Source organism: Garra rufa, chromosome 6 (assembly GCF_049309525.1).
Source record: "Garra rufa chromosome 6, GarRuf1.0, whole genome shotgun sequence".
In the NCBI taxonomy this organism is placed as follows: Eukaryota; Metazoa; Chordata; class Actinopteri; order Cypriniformes; family Cyprinidae; genus Garra; species Garra rufa.
In genome coordinates this window covers 43,824,453-43,847,295 of record NC_133366.1, presented here as the reverse complement: position 1 = coordinate 43,847,295, position 22,843 = coordinate 43,824,453, and the positions used below count along the sequence as shown (strand labels likewise).

Here is a 22,843-nt window from a genome sequence, read left to right as displayed (position 1 = left end):
ATTTGATCCAAAGTACAGCAAAAACAGTCAAATTTAGAAATATTTTTACTATTTTAAAATAACTGTTTTATATTTGAAATTATTTGAAAATATAATTTATTCCTGTGGTCAAAGATAAAATTTCAGCATCATTATTCCAGTCTTCAGTGTCACATGATCCTTCAGAAATCATTCTAATTTGCTGATTTTGCTGTTCAAGAAGCATTTATTATTATTATTATTATTATTATTATTATTATTATTATCAATATTTAAACAGTTGATTTTTTTTTCAATATTCTTTGATAAAGGGTGAGATCCAAAAGATTAGCATTTATCTTAAATGAAAAGCTTTTGTAACGTTATATACTCAAAAGCTCAAAAGCGTGGCGTCAGTATAATTATAGAAATTAATACTTTTATTTAGCAAGGATGCTTTAAATTAATCAAAAGTGATGATAAGACATTTATAATATTACGAAAGACTTTTTTTCAGGTAAATGCTGTTCTTCTGAATGTATTATTCATCAAAGAAAGCTGAAAAAAATTCTACTCCACTGTTTTCAAAATAGTAATAATAATAATACATGCTTTTTGAGCAGCAAATCAGAATATTACTATTACTACAGAATATTATTTCTGAAGGATCATGTGACTGGAGTAATAATGCTAAAAATTCAGCTTTTAAAATCACAGGAATAAGTTACATTTTAAAATATATTCAAATAGAAAACAGGTATTTTAAATAGTAAAAATATTTCAAAATTGTACAGTTTTTGCTGTACTTTGGATCAAATAAATGCAGGCTTGGTGAGCAGAAGAGACTTCTTTAAAAATCATTAAAAATACATAACTTTTGACTGGTAGTGTATATATTATATATAATAGTCTTATATTAAAGATAGTAATATATATAATGTTAATAATGTTTGGGGTCAGCAGGATTTTTTTATTCTTTTTTTTTTTTCTTGTATTCAGCAAGGATGAATAATTTGATCAAAAGTGACAGTAAATACACTTATAATGCTACAAAATATTTATATTTTAAATAAAATGCTCTCTCTCTCTCTCTCTCTCTCTCTCTCTCTCTCTCTCTCTTTCTTTCTCTCTCTCTCTCTCTCTGTATATATATTGTTACTTTTATGCTTGATTTTTTAAATTTTTCCATATCAGTTATGAACTCTTATGACTTTTATCGACTTCTGAATGATTATTTTGCAGTACACACAAATATTGTCACTGTATCCTGTAAATAAATCCTCTAAATGTTTGTGTTTATATAATACATTTGTGGGTATGCAAATATTTTTTTTAATTATATTATATGAACACTTTTATTTTGGATATGATTAATTGCGATTCATTGTTTAACAGCCTAATCTATATCAAGTCATGTGGCACTAATTTAATCAACCAGGAAACACTGAAATAATGTTTTTCTTTTGAACTGATACAGGTGTGTGTACAGTATATAGGTATTAGAAATACACGATCAAACAGATTTCTGCCATGTACCTGCATAAATGAAGACTAAAACTGATTGTTGTTTTATATGTGCAGGAATTGGAGGTGGTATAATCCAGCATAATGAACTGATCCACGGCAATACGTTCTGCGCGGCAGAATTGGGACACATTGTGGTTTCATTGGAAGGACCAGAGTGCATGTGTGGTGGCCACGGCTGCATAGAGGCCTACTCTTCAGGTCTCGCCCTGCAGAGAGAAGCAAAGAGACTCCATGACGGTAAAGGCAGCCAACTGTTAAACTAAAACACGCTTATCAGCCTCACCCTCTCTGTCGCACATTGTTTCATTTGATAGTGAATAACTAAACTGGTTTATATTCCTGTGAAACGTCACCGTTAACGGTGATGTAACCCTCAATATTATTTGTGTTTGTCTGAACATGTAGTGTCCTTTTGTCAAACCTCATATTTCGCCTCCAGCCTTTATCTAAACATTCTTTAAAGACAAAAACGGACCCAACCCTGATATGACATTGCATCTTAATTGACAACGTGGCGTAGGAGTAGCGACACCTACTAACATTTTTCTGTAGTCTCAACAAAATATAAAAAAAAACATTTAATAGATGTCTGAAGTTATTTTAGTGACGGTTTATTTGAATGTATGGTTTACAATAAGATCCCATTAAATTAACAGTAAGCAGTACATTTGGCACAATAAAACTTTTATGTTTATCAGCTCAGGCTCATTAAATAAACAGAAATGTATTTAAAAATTATTCAAAAATGAACAGATATAACTTTTGATTTTAATATATTATACGCAATATATATTAGATTGATATACACTACCAGTTAAAAGTTTTTGAACAGTAAGATTTGTATGTTTTTTTTTTAAAGAAATCTCAGCAAAAACAGTACAATTTTAGAATATTTTTGCTGTTTAAAATAAATGTTTTCTGTTTGAATATATTTTAAAATGTAATGTATCACTGTGTTTTAAAAGCTTAATTTTTAGCATAAGTACTCCAGTCACATGATCCTTCAGAAATCCTTCTAATATTATTATTATGTTAAATATAGCGGAGTAGAATTTTTTTTCTGGTTTCTTTGATGAATGTGAAGTTCATAAGAACATAATTTATCTGAAATAGAAATCTTTTGTAACATTGCAAATGTCTTCATCACTTTTGATCAATATAAAGCATCCTTGCTAAGTAAAAGTATTACTTTCCCCCCAAAAAATAAAAAATAATACTGACTCCAAGCTTTTGAAAAGAAATAGCGTGTAATGTTACAAAAGCTTTTTATTTCAGATAAATGCTGATCTTTGGGGAAAAATGTTGATGTATATATGATAATAATGATTTCTGAAGGATCATGTGACACTGAAGAATGATGCTGAAAATGACAGGGATAAATTACATTTTAAAATAGAAAGCAATTATTTTAAATAGTACAAATATTTCACAATATCACTGCTTTTGCTGTATTTTGGATCAAATAAAAGCAGGCTTGCAGAGCATACGAGACTCATTTAAAAAATATTAAAAATCAAACTTTTGACTTGGTAGTGTATATAAATCAGAATCAAGGTTTGTAATGAAAGAGCCATGCATAACAAATGTTGCCAAGATAAAGTACAAAAAATTAATTATATGTTTCTTTTATATTTGATGACAGAGGATTTGCTGATGGTGGAAGGAATGACTGTGAATAACAAAGAACAAGTGAATGCTATCCATCTCATCAATGCTGCTCGCCTCGGCAACTCCAAAGCCGAGAGTGTACTTCATACTGGTAAGACACATGTATTCAAGTACATGAATTATTTTAAAGCATATTTGTAGTGGAAAAAACAACAACGGCCTCTTTTCTGTTCCTAAACAGCGGGAACTGCCCTGGGTTTGGGTATCGTGAACATCCTGCATATGATCAACCCATCTCTAGTGGTCCTGTCCGGTGTCCTGGCGGCGCACTACGAGAATCCAGTTCGTCAGGTGGTCAGTCAGCGTGCTCTCGTCTCAGCGCAGGAGACCAAGGTCATGGTGTCTGAGCTGGAGGATCCCGCGCTGCTGGGTGCTGCCAGCATGGTACTGGACTACGCCACCCGTCGTACCTACTGAAAGAGCTCGAAAAAACCAGGAACCAATCAGTTACAGACTTAAAAACCGAGGGCCAATCATGTGCTATGTCCTTGTTAGGATCATAGTGGCTTTTATGCCTGACCTAAACACTTTTATTTGTCTAGTTTTTACTGTAGTCACATTTAGGTGCTATTATTTGGGATCAAATGAATAATAAATGATTTATTTTTATTTTGAAGAATAGTTTAAGTGAAGGATGGTTTTTATTTAATATTTGTACAGTGGAACTAAAGGGGTATTTGTTACAGAGAGGCTGCTATAAAAACTGCTGTGGTTTCATCTCCCGTTCTGTCTTTGTCTTGCTTTCTATTGTTTGCGTTTTTCATGGAGACTGTCTTGATCTCCTTTTTGCCTTATGCTCATTTCTTGCCAAGCCTTTATTGTCTTCAGAGCACCATATGTTTTATTCATTCACTCAGAACGAACTGTTGAATGAATGGAATATGTTTGTTTAGTATGACGCTAATTTAATATTTAATTTGAATAAAAGAACCTGTAATATCTTTTGCATTATATGTACATTAAAATTATTGAAAACAAAATGTCATTTTATTACCTGTTTTAATATATTAATAGAATATGTGACACTGGAGCATAAAACCAGCCGTAAGTAGCACTGGTATATTTGTAGCAATAGCCGTCAATACATTGTATGGGTCAAAATTATCGATTTTTCTTTTGATGCCAAAAATCATTAGGATATTAAGTAAAGATCATGTTTTGTAAATTTCCTACTGTAACTATATCAAAACTTTTTTTATTAGTAAAATGCATTGCTAAGATATTCATTTGGACAACTTTAAAGGTGATTTTCCTCTATTTTCCTTTAAATATAGATAGGATTTAGGATCAGTTGATGTCTGCAATTCTCCAGCTGTGATCCTTGGAGAGTCTTTGGCCACTTTTTCCTCACTGGGCAGTAACTAGAAACACATCCTCTTCCAGCAAGATTTATAACATCTTTAGTTGATTGGAACTTCTTATTTATTGCCCTGGTGGTGGAAATGGGGATTTTCAATGCTGTGGCTATTTTTTTACAGCCACTTTCTATTTTGTGAAGCTCAACAATCTTGTTCTGCACATCTATACAACTGCATTTTTTCTTTGGTTTTACTCCTTGTGATGGATGATTAAGGGCCTTTGTGGTCCTCATATTTATAATTCTGTAAAACAGGAAGTCATGACAGGACAGTTTCATGCTCCTAGTCACCCTGGTGTGCTAATAAAAACATTAATGAATGAGAATTTTACTCATAAGAATTTCTAGGGGTGCCAATAATTGTGGCCAACATGGGTTGGAGAATAACATTTATTTCATAATGTGAGTTTCCCTCCACCTTCAATTGTTTTACTTCAACGAGAGGTTAGAATTTTGTGATTTTTTTTGAATGAAAGATTAAAAAGATAAAAGATGCTGATTTATTTTCACAGCCGACTTTGCTCATATTTACCATGGGTGCCAATATTACTGGACTGCGCTGTATATGTTTTGTGTGTGTATACGAATAATATATAGTTTATTTAAAATGCAATACTTTCCTTTTTGTTTCTTTGCAAGTTTTTATACCCTTCTAAAAATGACTCTTCTTAAACCAATTTGGATATGTTTAACCATATGATCTATTGAATACATTGTTACACCTCTAATGACACATATTTGCATATCCTTTGGGAGAGCTTAGGCTTTTTTATGCTTGGTTGGTAGTTGGTATCCTCTGCTGAGCCACCTAGAGGCAAATGTCCTGCTATCAAATTCAAATTAAATAAATAAATTCCAGTTTTTGTTCAAGCAAACACTTCAGAATATGTGACCCTGGACCACAAAATCAGTCTTAAGTAGCACAGGTATATTTGTAGCAATAGCCAAAAATACATCGTACAGCTCAAAATTATATATTTTTTCTATTATGCCAAAAACCATTAGGATAATAAGTAAAAATCATGTTCCATGAAAATATTTAGTACATTTCCTACCGTAAATATACTTAATTTTTGATTAGTAATATGCATTGCTAGAACTTCATTTGGACAATTTTAAAGGCGATTTCCTAAATATAGCCAGATTCCAGATTTTCAAATAGTTGTATCTCGGCCAAATATTAGGATATCCTATCCTAACAAACCATATATCGATGGAAAGCTCATTTAATCAGCTTTCAGAAGATGTATGACTCTAAATAAAAAAAAAAATAGACACTTATGACTGGTGGTTTTGTGGTCCAGGGTCACATATACAGACATAAGTTACTTCAAAGAACACAAAGTGTGGCAGAATATGTTTAATGTCCCTGGACTAAAATACTTTTTATTAGGTTAAACCATTACTTTATATGTTAAAACATTATCTATTTAACAAAAGAACCCCCTAAAGATGATGAATAATAAAAATGGAAAAAAGAGAACTTTGATTTTGAAACGCATGGGCGTGTGCACAAATAAACCCGGAAGTTCCACTGACTCTTTCATATCGGCATTTGACGCGTGTAAAGCAGTGAGACAGACTCTCCTCCTGTCATTTCTGTTGCCTTTCGTGCTGTATTTGTCCATCTGGATTGAAAATGCCTCTTAAATTTGAGTTATGTCCCGGTCGCATGATCGGAGGGAACAACCCATGTTTCATTATTGCAGAAATCGGACAGAATCATCAGGGAGACATTGAAATCGCCAAGAAAATGATCAAAATGGCAAAGGTATGAGTTTGTTTGTATTCGTCAACATCGGTACGGTACGTTTATTATTGGCGGAAGTAAATTTTTTTTTTGCACATTTGTTTTGGGAACTGTTTACAGTAGTTCATAAGTTTTAAAATGTTTGTCCCAGCAGTCAGTGGTTCAGTGCACGACAGGAGTCAGATTACTGCTTCATCTGATACTGTACATAAAATACTTGGAAATGTTCATTCATCTCAAATCACTTCCTTACATTTTGAAAGCATGCCGCAGAATATATTTAAAGTTTTAATATTGAAATTTAGTTTTAGTTTAGTGATTTATAAACAATTTTTACACGTTGTTAATGGATACAGATGCCAGTTCGTGTGCTGATTTGAGGTTCTTTTCTGAAGAAAAAAGTATACTGTGCATTTATTTCACAATGAAATTATTCATAAAAATTGAAATATGTTGTATTATATATATATATATATATATATATATATATATATATATATATATAGTAATAAACCATATGTATATATCATAACAGTATATTTTAAGACTATGAAATATAATATTGTATACTGTAAAACTCTATTCTGTAATATTATTTACTATTTTTCTGTCGTTATGTGTTTTAAGGTCTCGTTATTTTGCATTGTGTCTGACATGATATATTGCACGTAACTATTCCTCCTCTTTTTTAGGACTGTGGGGCAGACTGTGCGAAGTTTCAGAAGAGTGAGCTGGAGTTTAAGTTCAATAAGAAAGCCCTGGAGCGGCCGTACACCTCCAAACACTCTTGGGGAAAAACATACGGAGAGCACAAGCGCCATCTAGAGTTCAGCCATGAGCAATACAGAGAGCTGCAGCAGTATGCTAAAGAAGTGGGCATCTTCTTCACTGCGTCCGGAATGGACGAGGTGAGCAGAGTATTAGACTATTATCTGATTTTATCTGTATAATCTTTTGGCTTCAGGCTAGCCGATATTAAGGAAAGCTGTCATTAGCCTTCTGGTCACATCAATTGTAATATTTCTCATTGGTAATCTGAATATTACAGCTAGCTCTTACAAAAGTACTGTAGTAGTACCATGGCACAGTGATGCATAGGATGCTTTGGTATCTGGTGGTACTTTAATGTGTTCCATGGCACTATATTGTTAATGTCAAGTATGTTAATTGTAGTGTTTCTTGTTGTGTCTTTAAGATGGCTGTAGAATTTCTACACGAGCTCAATGTGCCTTTTTTCAAAGTTGGATCTGGAGACACCAACAACTTCCCCTACCTCAAAAAAACTGCCCAAAAAGGTCTGATTTTTACCTTTTTAAATGTATTATTATTATTATTATTATTATTATTATTTTATTTACTAATATTACTGATTAAATATCTTAAAGATGTTTACTAATGTTCTTGGTAAATCCCCTCATTTTATTTAACCACATACACCACATACACTATCAGTCAAAAGTTTTTGAACAGTAAGATTTTTTAAAAGAATTTTTTTAAAATTATTTTTTTTTTGCTTTTTAAAGAATTCTCTTCTGCTCACCAAGCCTGCATTTATTTGATCCATAATACAACAAAAGCAGTATATTGTGAAATAGTTTTACTATTGCAAATAACTGTTTTCTATGTGAATATATTTTAAAATGTAATTTATTCCTGTGATCAAAGCAAAATTTTTTGCTTCATTACTCCAGTCTTCAGTGTCACATGATCCTTCAGAAATAATTCTAATTTGCTGATTTGCTGTTTTAAAAACATTTTTATTATCATTATTATCAATATTAAAACAGTTGAGTACATTTTTTCAGGATTCTTTGATGAATAAAAAGATTTGATTAAAGCATTTATCTGAAATAAAACGCTTTTGTAACATTATACACTATACCATTCAAAAGCATGGAGGCAGTATAATTTTATTTATATTTTATTGGAGAAAATAATGCTTTTTTTTTTTTTTAGCAAGGATGATTTAATTTGGTCAAAAGTGAAGATAAAGATATTTATAATGTTACAAAAGATTTCTATTTCATATAAATGCTGTTCTGAACTTTCTATTCATCAAAGAAACCTGAAAAAATATATACTCAGCTGTTTTCAACATATCAATAATGATAAAAATGTTTTTTTGAGCAGCAAATCAGAAAATTAGAATGATTTCTGAAGGATCATGTGACTGGAGTAATGATGATAAAAATTCAGCTTTGAAATCACAAATTGCATTTTAAAATATATTGAAATAGAAAACAGTTATTTTAAATAGTAAAAATATTTCAAAAATGGAGCTTGGTGAGACTTAAAAAAAAACATTCAAAATCTTACTGTTCAAAAACATTTGACCGGTAGTGTATAAATAAAAATAATTTATAAATACTTAAAAAAAAAAAGTATTAATATAAATATATTCTCATACGCACTGTTTAAAAGTGACATTTATAATGTTTATTTATATAATCTATAAAAGTTTATTTATTTATTTGAGTTCTATTTCAAATAAATGCTGTTCAGTTGAATTTTTTATTAATCAAATAATCCTGAAATTAATGTATCAGGTTTCTAAAAATTTTAATCAGCACATTATAAAATGTATTAAAGTAGAAAACGGTACATTTATTTACTACATTAAATACATGCAGTCCTGGTATGGAAAGGTTATAAATCTTATAAATCTTAATACTAATTAAGAAACAAATTTAACCTCTGATGCTTGTCTGTGTGTGTTCAGGACGTCCCATGGTAGTATCCAGCGGTATGCAGTCCATGGAGACCATGCGTCGTGTTTATGAAACCGTGAAGGAACACAACCAAAACTTCTGCATCCTGCAGTGCACTAGTGCATATCCACTGGAAGCTGAGGATGTCAACCTGCGGGTTATTGCGGTAAAGAAATTCGCTCTTTTCACAAGCCATATTATGTATTTTAAACACAGAACGTGTATCAAAATCAGAATCACCATGGTTGGCACTTTTATGTTTTCTTATATAGTTATATGATTAGGTAAATGAATGTCATGTTAAAGGTTGTATCAGCGATTTCTAGCCTGAAACATAAAGTGTCAAATTCAGCTGACCTTTCATCACGATCCGCTCGCTTCCTGCCCCATAAATTGTCTGTGAAAAATCCGCGTCTCTCTGGTCAGCCTAGGGTCCGAGATATGCCAAAAAAACAATCGGCGCTACCAACCTTTCCACAGATAAACAAACAGTGTTCCAACCAATCAGCGTCAGGGGTTTGGTGTTGTGGACTTTCGCTCCGCCTCCCTCACATCCCTGCACCAGTAGGAAAGTCCACAACACCAAACCCCTGACGCTGATTGGTTGGAACACTGTTTGTTTATCTGTGGAATAGTTGATAGCGCCGATTGTTTTTTTGGCATATCTCGGACCCTCGGCTGACCAGAGAGACGCGGTTTTTTCACAGACAATTTATGGGGCAGACAGCGAGCGGATCGTGAAGAAAGATCAGCTGAAATTGACACTTTATGTTTTAGGCTAGAAATCGCTGATACAACCTTTAAGTCACCATAAAGTAAACACATGTAGCATTTTATACATGCTTTTTTTGCCTCAACTTACAGGAATATCAAAAAGAGTTTCCAGACATTCCCATTGGATACTCAGGCCATGAAAGTGGGATCAGCATCACAGTCGGGGCAGTTGCACTGGGAGCAAAGGTCGTGGAGCGTCACGTGACCTTGGACAAGAAATGGAAAGGCAGCGATCATGAAGCATCTCTGGTGCCCGAAGAGCTAAAGGAGCTAGTGCGATCGATCCGCCTTGTGGAGAGAGCTTTGGGCACTGGGGTGAAACGCATGCTGCCCTGCGAGGTGCCATGCCATGATAAGGTACAATAGGAACCTGTGCAAATGCATTCCTTTTTCCACATGTCATGACATATGAGGCAAGCCTCACTATTACTATTGCTCATACCTAGGGTTAGGGATTTTTCAAAAGTACTAATTCTAAAAATTGTGCTATATCAGTGTTTTTTTTAAAATAAACTACCGCTCAAAAGTTTGGGATGAGTAAGATTTTAAATGGATTTTAAATAAGTAATAATCATCAAGGCTGCGTTATTTGATCAAAAATACAGCAAAAAATAAAATATTGTGAAATATTTTTACAATGTTAAACATTCTTTAATTTTAATAAACATTAAATATTTAATTTATTCCTCTGATCAAAGCTGAATTTTTCAGCATCATTACTCCAGTATTCAGTGTCACATGATCCTTCAGAAATCATTCTAATATGCTGATTTATTATCAGTGCTTGAAACAGATAATATTTAAAAACATTTTGGAACCTGTAAAAAAACATTTCAGGATTCTTTGATGAATAAAAAGTTTAAAAGAACAGCATTTATTTAAAACAGAAATCTTTTCTAACAATATACAATAATGTTCAAAAGTTTGGGCTCAGTAAGTTTTTATTCATTCTTTTTTTTTTTTTTAAAGAAATTATTACTTTTATTCAGCAAGGATGTGTTAAATTGATAAAAAGCGATAGCAAAGACTTAGATTGTTAGAAAAGATTTATATTTTGAATAAATGCTGTTCTTTTGAACTTTTTATTCATCAAAGAATCCTGAAAAAAGTATCACAGATTCCAAAAAAATATTTGGTAGCACAACTAATGCCAACATGGATGATTCAAATAATAAATCAGCATATTAAAATGATTTCTAAAGAATCATGTGACACTAAAGAGAGGAGTAATGGCTGATGAAAATTCAGCTTTGTATCACATGAAAAAATATTTAAATGTATATTAAAATAAAACCCATTATTTTATATTGTGATAACACTTTGCAGCATTATTTTTTTCTGTATTTTTGATCAAATAAATGTCTTGATGAGCATAAGAGCCTTCTTTAAAAACATTACAAGTCATACTGATCCCAAACTTTTGAATGGCAGTGTATGTTTTTTTTTTTATACTAACTTTTAATAACTTACATTATTAATTTTTAATTATTTTTTAGCTTTTATTTTAATTTTAGGTTTGTGTTTAATCATTTGGTGTCATTTTAATAAGTATTTCTGTATAGCTTTAATTTAATTTAAATTGATAAATTTTCAGTTTTAATTAAATATTTATGTTTCATTTGATTTAAGCTTCAGTTCAAATCATTTGAACTGTTGTAGCACTTTTGTTTTACAGCTCCACTCTCTTTCTATCTTACGTTGCATTCTTGCCACTGCATTCCTGCTGTTGCCCTGTTTCCTTCCTGTTTCCTTACACTTTTCTTCCTTTTTTACCATCATATTTATCCATTGGCTACCCAGTATCACTACTCCTTAACTTAACTTCTTCTCTTTTATGTCAGTGGGATGTTTTGTTTACTAGCACAACCACATTGACTTCAATTACTCTGCTCTGTCAAAACATTCCTATAATTCTTCTTCTCTATCTTTCACTCCTTTCTAGCTCGGGAAGTCCGTGGTGGCAAAAACAGCCATCCCAAAAGGTACAGAACTAACCCTAGACATGCTGGCTGTGAAAGTAGCAGAACCTAAGGGTGTAGCTCCAGAAGACATCTTCCAGCTGGTGGGGAAGAAAGTGACAATAGACATCGAAGAGGATGAAAGCGTCACTGAGGACGCAGTCGACAACTACGGCAAAAAAGTCAAAGCTTGAGGAAAACCGTCTCCACAGCCTGTCATTCCTCACCATACTGGAAAAAAATTGAGATGTTTTGGCCAAAATTAAATGCATTATTCTAAAACGGCATTATGTTTTGTCTGTTAGGCAGACAAAGACAATTGCAACCATACAACAAAAGCTGTTCATTCTGTTTATATGGTTTAATATTTGCCAAAAACTGTTGAATAAAAAATGGAGCTAAAACATGGAAATCTGTCTCATTTTAAATGTGAATTAAATCAAAAATGCCTATGATTGTATTACTATCCAGAAATGTGACCCTGGACCACAAAACCAGTCTTAAGTAGCAAGGGTATATTTGTAGCAAAAGCCAACAATATATTGTATGGGTAAAAATTATTCATTAGGATATTAAGTAAACATCATGTTCTATTAAGATATTTTGTAAATTTCATACTGTCAATATATTAAAACTTAATTTTTGATTAATAATGTGCATTGCTAAGAACATCATTTGGACAACTTTTAAGGCGATTTTCTTAGTGTCAAATCTGTCAAATCTCAGCCAGATATTGTCCTATCCTTACAAACCATACATCAATTCAAAGTTTATTCAGATGATGTTTAAATCTCAATTATTAACAAAATATTGTTTTGTGGTCCAAGCAGGGTCACATTATTGATCAATTAAATTGGGTTTTTGCCATGTTAATACCATAAATCTTATTTGTTTACATCATGGTAGCACCATAATTGTCTTTTTAAATACCATACATGAATGCAGGACATCACCATTGCATGCTGTATATATATATATATATTTCTGCTTCTATGATACATATATCTTGCTTTTAGTTGACCTTGAAGGTCCAGCATGATTCGTTCTTCTGTGAAGGGCACTACTCTGTTAGTTTTTCATGACAAGCCGTGTTTATATTCATTATAAATTGATACGTATGCAGTCATATATTGCTGCAACGCCCTATCAGGGCACGCTGGTGATCACGGGACTCGCACAGCCACGGTTTAGTCATTTTATTGGTCGGCGACTCAGCTTGTCGTCATTTGTATGGACGATAGAACTGCCCATCAAAAATACACAACTCTGATTGGCTGAGTGGCCGTTTCCTTCGCGTCCGTTTTCTCTTAACCACCTCCCCCACTGACATTGGAGCCGTCGACGAGGAAGACAGTAGGCTGATTTGTGTTTTCAGTTGTTCTCTCTCTAAACACATTTAGCGAGCCATGGACGATTTTGATATGCTCAGTGCCCCTCAAGGAAGCGCAGGAAACGGCGTAGGGGCAGATGAAGACCCAGCGGCAGCGTTTTTGGCCCAGCAGGAGAGTGAAATCGCGGGCATCGAGAATGACGAGGGCTTCAGCATCCTGGACAGCGGAGAAGTGCCTTCATCCCTGAGCCAAGACCCGGACGGTGGGTTTACACGACAGATCTCGAACACGACATCGATATTAATAAACGTCTTTATAATCTTAAAACTGACAATTAAGTACGATTGTACTCTCTCGTTAGCCAGCCAGCTAGCCTTCATTCAGAGCTGTATGTGTAACGTTATATGAAGTACCGCGGTGTGTGTATAAATAATAGGGGTAATGTTGTTTATATAGATCACACTGCCAGAAACGTATCCAAATAGCCGTTGACTGTCCTAATGGTTTACATACAGGACTGGTAGATAAAGAAAGCAGGAAAATGGCGTTGTTAACTCAGCTCTTTATGAATCTCTCTCTGGTAGACCTCTCAGTTAACGCTCTAATCGCGATTTTATTCGGTAAGAAAGTAGATATTCGTCTTTTAAAACGCATTTACCGCTTTTTGTATCGATTGCTTACTGTAGTACTGACTGTATAAGCGAAATTCTAGTTCCTTTAACGAGGGTTTTTATTATATATTGACCTTTGGACTAAAGGCTGTGTGTATCAGAGGGAGAGAGAGAGTAAGTTAGTTCCTTAAGTCTTTATACTGAAGTGTCCAGGCGTCCTTTAGATTTGGTTATGACAGGACCACTGCTGTGTCAAAACCACTGAGATGCCTATTTAGACAGCGTTATATAGAATAACAAGCACCATAAAAGTATAAAAAAAGCGTATTGAGTGATCAAACCTCAAAAATGAGTGATTTTAATGCAAATTTGGTTATTTGAATATTCGATTCAACAGTTGGAACATGCTTGTAATGCACAGAAATTATTGATTCAAACGTGACTGTCATGTTTGTAAATGTTTGATTTGATTATATTTGATTTGAAAGGTCAGAAATAATCTATTTGATGCCTGAAAAGGTTTGTTTTAATAATTCAGCAGTGTCTTTGATGCACAGAAACATGCGGAGGCTTTTATCCAAAGCCAGTTGCATTTGTGACCCTGGACCACAAAACCAGTCATAAGGTTAAATTTGACAAAACTGAGATTTATACATCATATGAAAGCTCAATAAATGAGCTTTCTATTTATGTATGGTTTGTTAGGATAGGACAATATTTGACTGAGATACATCTATTTGAAATCAGAAATCTGAGGATGCAAAAAAATCAAAAAGACTGAGAAAATCACCTTTAAAGTTGTCCAAATTAGGTTCTTAACAATGCATATTACAAATCAAAAATTACATTTTGATATGTTTACAGTAGGAATTTTACAAAAAATCTTCATGGAACATGAACTTTACTTAATTTCTGAATGATTTTTGGCATAAAAGAAAAATCAAATTTTGACCCATGCAATGTATTAATACAAATATACCCCAGCGACTTAAGACTGGTTTTGTGGTCCAGGGTCACATTTGGTATGTAGAGGGTTTGCATTTACGTCACGGTTTGGTCAGTGACCCAGATGTGCCGCCATATTGGAGATACTTGGATGTGAACAACAATCCAATTTTTGATGTCTAAACCACGGAAAAAAATTGTGGAAGCTGCTAAATCATATAGAGAAGGACTTAGTAAGCAGGAAAGGGTGCAACATTTTGACAAACTTTTTGACAAAAAGTTAATAGGTGGTAAAGATATGTACGAGCAGTATTAATTAAAATATTTACCTAATATTTCACCTACCTAACTGGAAATGATTAGAACAAACATGAATGTTGTCAGGATTCTTGCCCTGGAAATCCTAGTTCAGTTTGGGGAACCACAAATGCCTTTTATTCCTCAGACAGCTTTTTTTACCCTCTCTTCCTTGATTTGTTAAAACTTCTGGCAGTCTATAGTACTCTGAATGTTTGTCCTGGTCCGACCGATTAGTACAGCCCAGAACATGACAATAACTGACCATTTTCAATAGCAATAAACAACAAAATATGCAAGTTTAGTTTGGTTCAGTGGCATTGTTTACGTTCAGTGCCGCTAATATGGCAGATTGATGACACGTCGTGAAAATGCTGTTTTACACATTTGTATTAGTTAATACTTTTGAAATTAGTCTCTTCAGGTAGGCAGCTCACTAGGTTTCAAGATGTGTATTTCCATTCCAAGCATCTCACAGCTTGAATCTCTACTCTATAATTACTCTCTTCCACGTTAATTTAATACCAGAGGCTTTCTGAAATTATAGTATTTTGGAGACCTTTGCCTTTGGTTAGTAAGCACACCTTATTCTATGGTAAAAAAAGGTTGCATTTTGATATTAAATAGTTAATAGTTTTAGTCTTAATGTGGTTTAATTACAATGAGGAAAATACTATAAATACCAGTCAACGCTAGTGTCTGGTATTCCTTTTTTTACAGGCCGTTGGCTTGAATGTTGCTTCGGCCGAGGGGTTTGAATAAATGATGATGGGGATGTTGTTTCACAGGCACAAAGGCACAGTCTGACTTGGGTCTAGGATGACTGAAGACAACAGTCTTGGAAGTGCTATGCAGTGTGCAGAAAATCAGTCAGGCCTGCATACTGTCTGTTCATTAATTTAGACTTTAAAAATTAAAAATGGATTTTCATGTGCTGAAAGCATTTAGTCTTTAATTGTGTGCTTATTTTAGTATTGCTGATTAAATCACTTCTAGTATAGAAATGCTACATGGTGTTTTTCATTGATTCAGGAAGAAAGGAAAAGAAGTCAGCAAAACCAGAGAATTGGCCAGGAGGAAAGACAGTATATCCTGTCCCCCCAATTTAACACTAAAGTAATGCTTTGTCATGGACTACACATTACTGCAAAAGAACTAGTGTTTTTTGAGCGGTTTACTTTTATATATTTAGTAGGTGCCTTTATCCAGAGCAACTTGTATTGCATTCACCCCCCCACCAATTCATGCATTCCCTGGAAATTAAGCCCACAGTTTTCATTTGTTCTAAACTGCCTTTGTCTAATGTGTTTTTACGCAATCATTATTTCGAGGGTGATTTATACAGAATGATTGTAGGCAAAGCATGAAAAATTGACTAGGCACTGACTATTTTTAACATCCATATTCTTCTCTATCTTTTTTATCTTGGCAGGTGGAGCATTGAATGGAGATCTGCATGGGGTAAGACCATGAATCCAGTAACAAGCCAGTTTTGTATTTCCAAATCGAATATATAAACTTACTTACTTAAAATTGTTGACGAATCACTAATCCAAATGAGTTGATTCTCTAAAGTAGTGTATCAACTGAATGTGACCCTGGACCACAAAATCAGTCTTAAGTAGCACAGGTATATTTGTAGCAATAGCCAAAAATGTATGGGTCAAAATCATTAGGATATTAAGTAAAGGTCATGTTCCATTAAGATATTTAGTAAATTTCCTGTCATAAATCAAAACTTAATTGTTAGGAACTTCATTTGGACAACTTTAAAGGTGACTTTCTCAATATTTTGATTTGCACCCTTGGATTCCAGATTTTCAACTAGTCATATCTTGGCCAAATATTGTCCTATCCTAACCCATACATCAATGGAAAGTTTATTTATTCAGCTATTGATGCCATTATGACTGGTTTTGTGGCCCGGGGGTCACAAGTGGTATACTGAGATTGTATGGTTTAGACTCCTAATTAGTGCTGTTTGTGTTCTGCAGGAGAGTAACGGTCCTTCAGACTTGTATGCGGCCATCTCCAGTGTCGATCGGTTGCAGACAGAGCCGGAGAGCTTGAGGAAGTGGAGAGAGGAGCAGCGTGAGAGGCTGGAGGAGCTTGGTAACTTGAGCATAGATGTATATGTTCTCCTTAAGATGTATTAAAACTATGAAGTTCATTTAGGGCTGACAGATGTTTCCTCTGCTGTTTTTCAGATGCTAACTCCCGTAAGCAGGAGGCAGAGTGGAAGGAGAAGGCAAAGCTGGAGCTGGAGGAGTGGCACACCAGGCAGAACGAGCAGCTGGAGAAGACCAAAGTCAACAACAGGTACACGACACCAATCGAGCAGCTCAAATATATAAGAGAGGCCTAGTTTCTAGTCTCTAGTCTCTTGCTGATTTGGTTAGAAAAGCACTAGAAAGTGCATGGCTTGTCCGTTGAATGTGACATCAAGGTGTATACTGGCTTACACAGTGAATTTCAAGGAAAGTATTGTTATTCTTAAATGAATAGTTCACCCAAAAATTAAAATGGCTCACCCTCAGGCCATCCAAGATGTAGATGGGGTTTGTGTCTTCATTGAAAGAGATTTGGAGAAATGTATTAAATTTATTTTATTTTGAGAAATATATTCATTATGTCACCTGTCCACCAATGGATACTTTGCAGTGAATAGGTGCCGTCAGAGTCCAAACAGCTGATTGAAAGCGTCACAATAATCCACAAGTAATCCACATGTTGTCAGTCTACCAATGATCATCTTGTAAAGCAAAAACCTGCTTTTTTTTTTTTTAAGAAATGCATCCATCCTTCAGACTTCTGGACAAAATAAGAGTCTATAATCCTTAATTCCAGCAAGTTTTCATTTTTGGGTGAACTGTTCCTTTAAAGAATTAATTTAATTAATTTTACACTACCTCACTTTTTTTATATAGTAAACAGTGTCACATTCACAACATTTAAAATACAAATTACATTTAAAATGATTCAGGATCATTTTTGAGGGAGCATTCCTATTTAGTCTAACTGTTTTATGATGTTGTGAGACTAATGATATGAGAGGATAGTTAAGAAGCTCTCTGACCTTGTTGAAAGGTCAGCTGATTGTGCCCTTGGACACTTCTGCAGTGTTTTGGTCACATGATAATGCTATTAGAATAAAAGGAGCTTTCTGCAAGCTCTTTCTGCTTCAGTAAAGCATTTGAATTCATTTTATTCATAGCTGTGCTGAATGGGAAATAACTTTCATTTAAAGTGCATGTTTTGTGCTTCCCAATCCATTCCAGTGAAAACCTGGAAGATGTTTTAATACAATTAAAAACGACTTGTCTCCTTAAATCTCTTTCTGTATATCTGTCCTAATTCCTCTGAATGTGAGTTCCTTGTCTGTGTATGTCCTGTTTGTCTCTGTCTTTTTCTCTGGTGTGCCGTGTTGTCTATTTTATGTACTTGGCCTGGTCTTAACACTGGTATGGTAACACTGCAGTGTGTTTTGGCTCTGTATGAGTGTTATTTTTCTCCTTTTTACCACTCTCTCTGTTCTCTCCTGCTTCGCTGCTCTCCTCTGGGACTCCCAGGGTGCTGGATGAGGATTTCTACAAACAACCCTTCGCTGATCTGATTGGTTATGTGTATGTTGCTAAACTAACATCCTTTCTTTTCACATGCATCTCTCAATAACTCATTTTCCTGCATCTCAACTTTTTTCGCCACCTGTTAGTCTTACACATTTCTAACCAAACCTTTGGTTAACTTCATAATAAAAGATCAGGATGATTATTTGTTTTTGTAAAGACTAATTGGACAAATAAATCTGCACACAATGCATGTTGTCCCTTTTTTTTTTTTTTTTTTTCACCCCTTCTCCCATGTTTAAGTTCCATAGCAGATTTTATATCCATCTTGCTCATTCAGTCATTTCTCATTTGTCTCACATTTTTGTTAATTTTCCATGGTCATTTACAAAATGTTTAACCTTTTTTTGTCATATGTTTGTGTCATGCATTTGTCACAATGTCTGAATTTTCTTGACATTCAGGATATGATGTCATTTTTATAAAATTTTTATAAATTGTGAGATTAATGTTAATAATTGTCTAACAATAATATTAATTGAGATTATTGATTTATTCTAGTTCTATTTAGTGCAGTAGTAGCGTCCCTGTAATACACCTCTAGTGAATTAAGCAACTACGTGTCAAGCCAGTCAAAAAATAAATAAACCAGCCAGTGGTGAAATTGCTAAAATAATTTTTTCCTTTTTTATTTTATTTTTTTCATTGTCACCTAAAGTTTGTCATCTTTTGCTTTCTAAATCATTTTTTCAGTTTATTCTTAAAGATGCGCAAGGTCATTTTTTTTTTTTTTTATTACATTATCTGATTTTGTTACTGACTTTGACTACCAATTCAGTTCCCTTTTTTTACATTTCAATTTTCCATTTGTTGGATGATATTACTTTTTAGTAACATTATTATTATTTATTTATTTATTTATTATTTTTTTTAAAGGAAACCCCTGGTGTTAAGAGTTGTATGGTTTAATATCACATAAATGATGGCACTTACTGAAATATGTAGCAGAAAACCCATGAAAGACATGTTATTTTAAAAATCCACATAGTTTTATACATATTTTGGACTTTATGGGGTGCCATGAAATGTTTGCTCCATGAGCTACTGCTTCTACCTGTTGCTATTTTTACCACAGCACGACTCTGAAAATAAAATACTGATGCGATGCCACATTGTGTGGCTTCTGGTTGCAGTCAAAGGGCAACAAAAGAAACAATCTAAGTATTCATTGCTTTCCTAGTGACAAGAAGATCAATGGGAAGATGCCTGTGGACAAATAAAACTTTTTAAAGACCTGCGTCTTTGTTCTTTCCACTTTAGCCCTGATGCTTAGAGGCTTTTAGTAGACCACAACTACTGAAAGAGTTCACAAACGGCAGAGACAAGAAGCGCTAGATGCCATCCTGGCAGGATGTAAACATGCCAATTCTTGTCATGACGCCGCAGCCACTACAGGAAGTTTTCAGCGTGGCTTTCACTCTATATCCAGAGCATTTAGACTCCTTGTGGGGAAAAATCAAAGGTACGGCAGTTGGTTTAAACCTACGTTTATCCATTGCCACATGTAAACTTTTGAAAAAGCTTTTGTGTTTTGCGGTAAAAATAGAAACAGGTAGCGATGGTAGCTCATTGAGCGCAACCATTTTGTCATAATGGTGCCCCCAATGTGGATTTGTTAACAAAGCTTTCATGGGTTTTCTACATGTCTCATTAAGAGACATAATTTACGTTATATTAAGCCATACATGTCGTAATACCCAAAGTTCCCTTTAAACCAAGACTTGGTGTACCTTTATCCAACGGCTTGTACTTCGGCTGGACACCTAGTTGCTTCTGTTAGAAATAGGAATATTTTAGCATACGGTGTGCCTAGGTTGAGCAAAGCTGTCGCAGATTAGAACTGTAACTGTCCTCTTAGTTCTGCAGCCCTCATGTTCATCACAGACCTCGTACTGCTTCTGCCTATTCTGCAGAACTATTGTAAACATTAGCTGCTTTTCTTTTGCTTGGTAAACGTCTCTCAACTGAAGCGCCAGTTGAGATCGCCGAACGCCGCTCGCGGCGCATACATCAATGACGGCTGCAAGCTAAGCGCACTTAGAAACACTCCTAAGATGACTTGGGTTTTGAACAGTGCATGCCTGCTTTGGTCATCTGCATAAATCTCATTTCTTTTGGTTTTCTATATATCTGACTTGTGATCTGTTTCTCCTTGTTTTTCTTTTCTCTATGCACCTTTAAGCACTCACATTAACCATCCTTGCTACCGCCTAGACCAGTTAAGTAAAAAGAAAAAAAAAAAACAGTACAAAAAAAGAAAAATAAAGACAAGAGAATCAAATATGCTCAGGGAACAAATATTACTTATTGCAAATTGATACCCTAATGAATTGCTGTCTTTATTCTCAACATGTTTCTGCTAAAAATAAGATTCTGGATGTCCTTTTGTGGTGATGTGTTGGTGCACTAGTCCTGTGCGTTGATGTAGTTGATTGTGACCGTGATTTACCTCATTGGCTTTTCATACCCATTTTGCTGTGTATATTGTGTGATAGTGGAGAGGCTAATGCAACTCTACTGGACTGAGTCCACGGCAGCGGAAAGGGTTGGTAACGGGCCGGGAGGAAACGGGAATAGGCAAATACGGTCTCCAAAAGCTCTCCGAAGATTTTTCTGTTCAGAGCTCTTTCGCGTTTGGCTTGCCAGAAACTTGGTTTAGCTCCCCCATGCTCAGCAGAAGGCCCTGCTTTTGGTCACTGCCAACGCATGGCACTTCCAGCCCTTGCGCAAAGATTTAGTGGTTAAAATAAGCTAATTGGCCTGTCAATCGCTACGTTGAAGGCTCATTAGCGTACGCGATTCCTTGACATTCCTCTGACCACCAAGAGATGAGGAATGTCCCACAAAACAAGGACTTTCAAAGTACAACAAATTGTTTTAACCATCTGAATCGCTGCAAAATTTGATTGTGGCTGTTCTGGAACCTTTTCCTGCCTTCAAGATCAAGACTAGTTCTGGTAATGGTGGGTTGGGGGCATGATGCTCAAACTACCATCTGTTTTGGATGTGGTCACCTGAAGAATGTCTCTTTATGAATGTATTCTTGTTGGATGGAAATAACCATTGAGTTTCACCCAGACACATCCGCTTTGGTACACTTGCCTCTTACCTCCTAAAGAAGAACCTCGTGAAACAGTAGCTTTTAGAAGCTTCACAATTCCAAAATATGTTACGTTTGCTGGAAAGCAGTGTTTCAATCTGTAGTTAAATTCTGAAAGCATGAAGGAGGTCAGCGGTTGTGTGCTTAAGCGGGATGTGTCTGAGAGTGTTTCCGGTTTCTCTCCAAAGCTGATTGTGTTCTCTCGTCGGCAGGGCGGCTGAGGAAGCCATGGTGTCGGAGCTGGACGAGAACAGTCCCGGCACGGAATGGGAGCGCGTGGCGCGCCTTTGCGATTTCAACCCCAAGTCCAGCAAGCAGGCCAAGGACGTCTCCCGCATGCGTTCAGTCCTCATCTCCCTTAAACAGGCCCCGCTCGTCCGTTAAGCTTTGCCTTGACCTCCAAACCACAAGTCCCAGCAGCCATTGGGTTTCACGACATCGATCTCCTTTGTGGTCCCTTCCCAGTGGTTTTGAGCTCAATTTTCATATATAAATAATCTATATTATATTATTACATAATATGATATGGGTGTATCTATATATGTTTATATATATATATATATATATATATATATATATATATATATATCTATATCCCATCTATAAATATATATACATATATATCAACGTTCAGATTGTTTTTATTTTTAGTGTCTGTTTTAAGGACCAAACTCAATGTTCATTTTTCCACGTAGAGACAGTGTGTGGCGTTGTGACACTATCGATCTATGCATTTCCCTCGTAAGCTGTTCGGGAATACAGTACTAAACGTCTTGTGTATGTTGTTTACAGATGGTGGATATTAGCCTGTGTGTGTGAAACTATGTACATAAAGACTGGTCCGCTACACTTCATTGTGAGATTATGGCACAAGTTGTTGAAGAACAGAGCTGTACCCCCAGTGAATGTCACCTCATGTTGTCCATTCTGTTTCAGTATGATTAAACACATTTGAAATGTTAAGTGTTTGTGAATCACTACCACTCACTTTTTGTTTGCATTGTTTGGGAAAAGAAAAATTATATATTTTTTTTAATCTAAAAAAGTGCAAACTTATTAAATTTCAGTTAACACAATTCTACATGCCTATAATTCTTTTTAACAGTACAAAATAATTTTTCTAGCAATAAATGCTAAATATTTTCAAATATATATAATAGGAAATAAGTACTGTTATTTTGTACATGTAAGAAAAAATATGTGACCCTGGACCACAAAACCAGTCTTCAGTAG

At 34.7% G+C, this 22,843-nt stretch overlaps 3 protein-coding genes across 8 annotated transcripts in view; all 3 read left to right on the top strand.

Moving 5' to 3' along the window:
• The window catches only part of gne (glucosamine (UDP-N-acetyl)-2-epimerase/N-acetylmannosamine kinase), a 26,764-nt gene extending 22,631 nt beyond the window's left edge, over positions 1-4,133 (top strand). For all 4 annotated transcript variants that reach the window (XM_073842115.1, XM_073842113.1, XM_073842114.1 and 1 more), the window contains 3 exons: positions 1,540-1,722; positions 3,128-3,244; positions 3,335-4,133. In XM_073842115.1, coding sequence (XP_073698216.1) covers positions 1,540-1,722; positions 3,128-3,244; positions 3,335-3,570 — 536 coding nt within the window. In that variant the 3' untranslated portion in view covers positions 3,571-4,133. The remainder of the gene's footprint in view (positions 1-1,539; positions 1,723-3,127; positions 3,245-3,334) is intronic.
• A 1,940-nt stretch (positions 4,134-6,073) lies between these two features.
• Positions 6,074-12,112, top strand: nansa (N-acetylneuraminic acid synthase a). Its single transcript, XM_073842992.1, has 6 exons — positions 6,074-6,281; positions 6,953-7,168; positions 7,456-7,555; positions 8,980-9,134; positions 9,833-10,099; positions 11,685-12,112. Exons 1-6 carry the CDS (start codon positions 6,150-6,152, stop codon positions 11,892-11,894), a joined length of 1,080 nt encoding a protein of 359 aa, XP_073699093.1. The 5' UTR covers positions 6,074-6,149; the 3' UTR covers positions 11,895-12,112.
• Positions 12,113-13,025: 913 nt separating this feature from the next.
• Positions 13,026-22,573, top strand: clta (clathrin, light chain A). Of its 3 annotated transcripts, XM_073842816.1 has the most exons (7): positions 13,026-13,293; positions 16,317-16,345; positions 16,879-16,996; positions 17,092-17,203; positions 18,454-18,507; positions 20,693-20,728; positions 21,823-22,573. In XM_073842816.1, exons 1-7 carry the CDS (start codon positions 13,107-13,109, stop codon positions 21,992-21,994), a joined length of 708 nt encoding a protein of 235 aa, XP_073698917.1. In that variant the 5' UTR covers positions 13,026-13,106; the 3' UTR covers positions 21,995-22,573. The 3 variants fall into 3 exon arrangements, with proteins under 3 accessions (XP_073698917.1, XP_073698918.1, XP_073698919.1); XM_073842817.1 differs by lacking the exon at positions 20,693-20,728; XM_073842818.1 differs by lacking the exons at positions 18,454-18,507; positions 20,693-20,728.
• Positions 22,574-22,843: the final 270 nt, after the last annotated feature.